This window comes from Malurus melanocephalus, unplaced genomic scaffold, assembly GCF_030028575.1.
Source record: "Malurus melanocephalus ecotype Western Australia unplaced genomic scaffold, MMel_1.1 scaffold_948, whole genome shotgun sequence".
Taxonomy (NCBI): domain Eukaryota; kingdom Metazoa; phylum Chordata; class Aves; order Passeriformes; family Maluridae; genus Malurus; species Malurus melanocephalus.
The window spans coordinates 78200-85510 of NW_026624180.1; the positions used below are offsets into that span (position 1 = coordinate 78200).

The 7311-nt window shown below is 56.2% G+C and overlaps 1 protein-coding gene across 1 annotated transcript; it reads right to left on the minus strand.

Annotated features, from left to right (window-relative positions):
• Nucleotides 1-2152: 2152 nt before the first annotated feature.
• PTGER2 (prostaglandin E receptor 2) lies at nucleotides 2153-7236 on the minus strand. Its single transcript, XM_057386288.1, has 2 exons — nucleotides 6389-7236; nucleotides 2153-3661 (listed from the first exon to the last, which is right to left on the minus strand). The coding sequence occupies exons 1-2, from the start codon at nucleotides 7232-7234 to the stop codon at nucleotides 3431-3433; spliced, it is 1077 nt and encodes a 358-aa protein (XP_057242271.1). The 5' UTR covers nucleotides 7235-7236; the 3' UTR covers nucleotides 2153-3430.
• Nucleotides 7237-7311: the final 75 nt, after the last annotated feature.

Below are 7311 nucleotides of genomic sequence, written 5' to 3' on the forward strand. Positions count from 1 at the left end.
CAAAACAGCTAAAAAAATGAGAATTTCYCTCCTGCTAGCAGCACAGAAATGTGGAGGGGATGTTCCAAACAAGCCAGGAAAGGGGGGAACAAGAAGGAAATGCTTTTCCTTTTTTCTCTGCTCTCCCAAAATACCCCTTCCCCAACAACCTTGCRTTGCATCACCATCATTTGGGACTGTTCACGAGGGCCTGGAGTGCCAGAATAATGGGGAATGGTTTCACATTGGTATAGGTTAGATGGGATATTGGGAAATATTCCTGGCTGGGAGGGTGGGGAGGCCCAGAGAAGCTGTGGGTGCCCCTGGATCCCTGGCAGTGCCCAAGGCCAGGTTGGACATTGGGGTTTGGAGCACCTGGGACAGTGGAAGGTGCCCCATGGCAGGGGTGGAATGTGATGGTCTTCAAGGTCCTCCCATCCCAAACCATTCTGGGATTCTGTGACAGATTTTGGAGAAGATCCCCATTCCCTGTGTCCCTCCAGCCCCTGTGGAAATCCTCCCCATTTTTAAGAACTCTTTAAGAGAGTTCTTAAATGCCCTCCCTCATCTCCAAGGAGCATCTCCTCCCTCTCCTCTCTGGCAGCCRCATTCCCAGATGGAATTACAGACGTAAAAACCTGCCCAGAGCTCTCCTGCTCCAGCAGGTTTCCGGTGTGGGAATCAAAAACTCATTAAGGGCTGGCACAGAGAATGAAATGAGACTTTGTCATTTTGCATTTGAGCCGAGCGGACGCCGAGGGAGCGGACGAGAGGCAAATTAATTTGCTTTTTGCAAAGGCTCCTGCGTGCTGTTAAGGAAAGTGGTGTTTTGTGCAGGCTGATGGCTCAGGATGCAGATTTTCACATTTCTCCGTGTCCTCACAGAGCTCTCAAGAAGCCCCTTTTTTCTTCTGAAACAGGAAAATGAGGTTTTATTTTATTCCAGGGTTTGGGGCGATCCCTGGCCAGCAGCTCAGGATRAATCCTGGCAAAGATACTCAGCTTTCAGGGGTTCCTCTCCTTGCACGCAGCAATTTCTCTTTTATTCTGGCATTAAATTTGGTCCAGATCATTTCCCCTGAGCCCCCTTGCCAGGATTGCWGCCCTGATGGGTGGCAGAGATACTCTCCCGCAGCAAAAAGCAGATCCAAACGCCGGGARCTTCTCTGCCAGCCCCTCATTTCCTGATGAGGAGCCAGAAACATCCCAAAAAAACCCAAGCAGCTGCTAATTAGTGGTCAGCAGCCGAGCTGGGGGCTGGCAGCAGCGAATCCTTGGATTCTGAGAGAATTCTGCCTCGGGGTTGTGCCACGGATCCTCTTCCCACCCTGTCACATTCCCTGTTCTGCAGGATGTCACGCCTTTGCCATTTCCAACATTTTTCCCATTTTTTAAATTTTTTTCTTCCTTATTTTTGCACCTTTCCCTCTGGCTCAGAGGAGAATTAAGCAACTGCTCCTGAAATTCCAGCCTGAGCAAGCAGGTCGGGATGAATATTCATCATGCAGATGAACAAAGCTCAGGGACTCATGGCTCTTCCCGAAGATTTTGGTTCCTTTTCCAGCCCAGACACGATGGGAACACCAAACCTGAGCTCAGAACGAGCCCAGAATCAGGGAATAATGTGGGATTGGTGAATAATGGAATAATATAATAATGATGATAATATAATAATGGAATAATGGGTGAAGAGTGGAATAATGTGGGGATGGGTGACATTGTGACATTCCATCGGGSTGGGGCACCATCCCAAAAATTCCACGGCCCCTCCAAAACCCCAAAAAACCCTCTTGAGCAACAGCAGCCCCTGCCTGACATCTGCCCACACGCATTTGGGAGGCCACGGAGCTTCCTGTGGGTTTTGGCTGCYGGACAGCAGTGACCTCAATGGTGCCTTTTTTTAGGGTGGGTATTTTTGGGGGCTGTGTTTTGATAACAGGTGGGAGCTTTGCCTGCCTCTCCCTGGCTGTRGGATCRGCAGGTTTTAGGGAAAAGCTCYGAGTTGGGGGKKWTTTTTGTAGCTCAGGTAAAAAATGTCATTTTATATCTGTAAAATACCATTTATTGTCAGTTTTTAGGAAGTTGGAGGCACACACTTCCCTCTGCCAACCCTCTCTCCCTATTCCCATGGTTTCATCCCACAGATCTCCAGGCAGGGAGACATTTCCTCCAGGAGCCAAATGGACCCTGAGGTGCATCTCCAGCACAAACCCACACGTGATTCATCAGGCTCCTTCAAACACATTTATTATTTAAATAATGACAATTCTTCACTTTGACATCGCCTCAGCTCACGAAAAGCCCCAAATCTCAGCACCTTTGGGTTCCCTGAACGGAGCTGCAGCTCCCAAAGGAGACTCCCAAAATGGAATTGCACAAATGCCACGGGCTGTGTCGGATGCTGCCCAAATGGGAGAAAATTCCTGATGGCAGCGGTGACCTTGGGATGTGGAGTTGGATGCTCCTCATCCCAGTGGAGTCTCAAAAAGCAGAGGAACACAGAAAATAAAATAGTGGTGTTGGAGGATGCTGCCCAGCAGGGCAGGAGTGATGACCCGGATGGTTTTGCATTTGTTTTTTTTTGCTTTCATTGATTTTTTTAAATTTTATTTTAAATAAATATTTGTCAGTCAAAGACAAACCCAAAGCCCAGCAGCAGCATCACCTTGGATGTGGGTGAAGCTCATGGCTGTGACCAAAACCTCTCATTCCCTGGTCAGGCTCTTTATTCCCTTTGCTGGCTCTTGCAAAAATAATGGGGCAAAGAGAGTTTCCAAATGGATGCTGAGGAAGGGCTGCTCTGCTCCATCACAGCACCAGGGAAATGCCAAAATTCGGCTTTTTTTAGTACCTTGGTGCCCCTCAGGAAAACTCCAGAGCCTAAAATCTCCGGGGTGTGGGACAGACAGACAGACAGACAAAATAACACAGACCTGCACCTGAAAAAGTGCATTTCTTTAGGCAACCAGCCTGAAAAAAACAGGGAATATTTGAGGATACACTGCTTCTTTCCTCTCCTCCCCACTCCTTTGGGATCTGGGGGCACAGGTGGGTGTTTTCAGCCCCCCAGCTCCATCCCAAAATAACCACGGAGACCTTTCTGGGCACACACCAGCAGCAATCCCTGCTTTCCAAACATCCCCCCAGCCCCATCCTAAAATAACCACGGAGACCTTACTGGGCACACACCAGCAGCAATCCCTGCTTTCCCAACATCCCCCCAGCCGTGGGGTTACAAATCCCCAAATGCTTCACACCCGACCCTCCCAGCAGGGCTGAACCTTCTCCAGGCRGCACCAGCCCCACCTGAGGGTGACACCGACCCTTCCAACCTTGTCCTGCTGCACTTTTGTCCCTGTCAGAGACCACGATGGCTTCCCAGGTGGCAGAGCCACCCTGTCCCGGGCCAGGCTACAGTGGACACATCCTTTTCCCAGTGTGGCCAGTGGATTTAGTGGCCGCAGAGGTCCAGGCGCGCGGCCAGCTTGGTGACAGCRGGGCGTGGGGTGGCAGGGGACATGTGGCAGCACAGCACGGAGCGTGCCAGGCGCAGCACTGGTGGCCGTAGGATGGCAAACACCCACGGGTCCACGATGGGGTTGATGGAGAGGAAGCGCAGSGCCAGCAGGTCCCGCTCGTGGTCGTCCTCTTGCCCGCCGAAYTCGTTCATGTAGGCACGGATCTGCRAAATTACAGAATGATTTGGGRTGGRAAASARWKWAAAAWYMWYWYMWTKSMMCYCYTCTKCCTTCCCACCAYCCCAGGGTGCTCCMAGCCCCATCCAGCCCGGCCTGGAACTTTCCAGTCTCAGCTTCTCTGGGCACCCTGTGCCAGGGCCTCCCCACCCTCACAGCCAGGAATTATTTCCCAATATCCTGTCTAAACCTACTCTCTGTCAGTCTGAAGCCATTCCCCCTTGTCTGGCACTCCAGAGCTTTGGAAAAGTCTCTCTCCACATTTCCTGTGGCTCCTTTCAGGTACTGTAAGGTCACAATTAAGTCACCCTAAAGGTTCTCTTCCCCAGATTGAACAATCCCAGTTCTCAGCCTTTCCTCCCATCCCTCTGCTCCATCCTGGAGCTTCCTCTGCTCTCACTCCAACAGCTCCAGGTCCTTYSKGTGCTGGAAGGACCCCAGAGCAGGACACAGCACAGCAGAGAGGTCTCACAACCAGGGAGAAAATATTCTGAGTCTGAGCTGCCAGGACCCGACCCCAGGCAGCTTTCTGGGGCAGTTTGGGCTGTCCCAGCAAATCCGCTGACTCCGTGGGTTGAAACGAACTTCAAATGACAGCCAGCCCGGTGCTCTGCTCGGTTTGGAGACACAACAAACCCGGCGGCTGCTGCAGGAAGCGGTGTCTCTCACCTTGAGACCACGCGGGAGCAATGAGCGTGGGAGACGGAGAGGATGAGGGGTGCGGGACCCCTGCGCTCCTTCCTGCAGCCTGCCGACTCATCCCGGCCCGCGGGGCTTCCTGGAAAGGTGACTCAGCATTCCTTACTCATTCGGGTCACCCGCCGCCTCCTCACTGCGGGTTCAGGGTGTTCTCAGACGGGGATGGGGAGCAGGAGCATCCCTCCTCCCCTGGGACCCGCTGGGTACCACCCTGGGGCCACACGCGGCATTCCAAGGGCTGTCCCAAGCTCTGGTGTATTTTGTGAAGGATTTTGTGGCTGCAGAGGAGGGGTGGCAGCCAYGGGCAGCCGGGGACAGGAGGGAAAGCGTGGCCCCGAGGAGGCGGCTCGGTTTGAGGCGCTGCCAAAGCGCAGCCCCACGGGGGAGCCGGGCGATGGGAAAGGGGAAGCTGCCTCTGGATAAGGCGCTATCTGCTGCCCCCGGGCCCATGGGATCCCGGCCACGGCCGCTTTCCCAGCCCCGCTGCCCCAAAMACGCTCACAGGGCTCTGCCCACGTGTCCCCACCCAGGGGTTCCGCTTCCTARTGACCGCAGCGGCCAAAGCCGGGCTTTTTTGGGACACGGGAAGGGCTGCCCATCGTGTGTGGGTTCATTGTCAGGGGATGAACTGTCCCTCAGRGYSTKGAGGCTCCTGGGATGATCACAAGCRTCCAGACATTACTCCTYTGTCCTAAACCCCATCAGCCTGTGGTTATTCCCTTTTCCCCTGGGAAAAGCAAGGGAGCACAAAGGGAAGGTAGAGTCTGTTTAACACCCAGAGCACAAAATCAGCACTGGCTGCACTCCCAGCCTTTTTRGGGTCAGTTTTGATGGGACCAAAGTGACCTCGTGCAGTGTGGGGCTCACACACAGGGGCAGGGGCCTGAGGTGCCCCAGAACCCACGATGATCCCAGTGTAAAAGCACCTGGATAGGTGACAAGTGGCCCTTTGGAGGGGACAGAGTCAGGGCACTCGCTCTCTCTGTGCCCGCACTTGGCTGTTTTGATCCTGGATTTCTGCTGGAAGCCTCGTGCCTGGATGGGGCAAGGGATGTGGGCACATCCCTTGGGACGGCACGTGCTGCGGCCGCTGTGCCAGATCCCTGTTCCCAGAAATGTCCCCTCTCCGTGCCTGCACCTCGGGGTGGAGGAGGAGGAGGAGCAGGAGCTGTGTCCAACAGTGAGGTGGGTGCAGCCTTCTGCACCTCCAGCTCCATCTGCAAAAATCTGGGATAACCCATCCCACCCAGAACAGACTCAGGGCACTGCCCAGGGCAGCTCCTCCAGCTCCATCTGCAAAAATCTGGGATAACTCACCCCACCCAGAACGGACTCCGAGCACTGCCCCAGGGCAGCTGCTCCAGCTCCATCCGAGAAATCCGGGATAACTCATCCCACCCAGCATGGAAACCCACTGCCTCCAGCCCAGGGCAGCACCTCCAGCCCGTCTGCAGAAGTGTAATTGATGGCTTTGCCATCCTCCTGCCACTCCATCCTTCTGTCACTCCATCCTCTTGTCACCCATTCCTCTGCCATTCCATCCTCCTGCCATTTCACCCTCCTGTCACTCCATCCTTGTCACCTCATCCTCCTGTCACTCCATCCTCCTGACACCTCATCCTCCTGTCACTTCATCTTCCTCTCACTCCATCCTTCTCTCACTCCATCCTTGTCACCTCTTCCTCCTGCCACTCCATCCTGCTGTCACTCCATCCTTGTCACTCCATCCTCCTGTCACCCCATCCTCCTGTCACCCATTCCCCTGCCACCCCATCCTCCGGCCATCCCATCCTCCTCTATTGCCATCCCATTGTCCTCCTGGCACTGGGGATACAGGGATTGATTCCCCCAGCTCCCCAAGAGATGTGCAAATTGCCAAGTTTGCGGCCGTGCTGGGATCTCCCAAACTTCGGAAAGAGCAAAGCTTTGACCTCAACCTTGAAGTTTTTGGGTAGCAGAGCTGGGAGGAGCCTCACAAAGGCAGGGAGAGAAAGGTGTGAGCCCATGACACTCACCGTGAAGGGCAGGGAGCAGATGATGAASGTGATGGTCATGATGGAGAGCAGCAGGAGGTGGTCGATCTCCTCGGCCATGGAGAAGATGCGCCGGCCGCAGCCCGTGGCCRCTCGGGGCTGCTCCAGCGTGGTCACCCGGCGTGTCCTCTGCCCCCGGCGGTGCATGCGGGCCAGGTTCACGATGACGCTCAGGTTGCAGAGCAGCACGGCCAGGATGAGGAAGAGGAGCAGGGTGGCGTAGAGCAGCGAGAAGGTGACGGTCCGCCCGGCCGCCTCCCGGCTCTGCTCGTCGGGGTGCAGGTGCATCTCGATGAAACACCAGGTACCGGGGCAGTACTGCACGAAACTCCCGAAGCCCAGCAGGGGCAGGGAGCAGAAGGCGGCCGAGAAAGTGTAGGTGGCCGGCAGAGCCACCAAGCCCGTGCGGGGGCTCAGGAAACGCTCGTAGAAGTAGGGCCGGCCCAGGGCCAGGCATCGCTCCAGCGCCATGGTGAAGAGGATGAGCATGGTGGCGAGGCCGAAGAAGCTCATGGCGAAGCCGAAGTAGGAGCAGATGTAGCCTCCTTGCGCCAGCGCGTTGAGGGTGCGGTTTTGGTGGTAGGAGGCGAGCACCAAGGGGCTGACGGAGCAGGTGCCCAGCAGGTCGGTGACCACCAGGGCCAGCACCAGGACGTGGAACAGCGCGGGCGGGCGCTGCCGGGGCCCGCGRCGGCCGCGGAGGAGCAGCCCCAGCGCCAGGAGGTTGCCCAGGAGCCCGGCCGAGAACATGAAGGCGCTGACCAGCGGCCGAGCCCCGGCCGGCAGCTCTGCCTCGTCGTGTCCGCACGCTCGGCCCGTCCCGTTCATCCCGCGCCGCCGCCGCCGCACTCCCGACTGCGCTGCCGCCCCCGGCACCGGCACCGCCCGCCCCGACGGCACCGCCC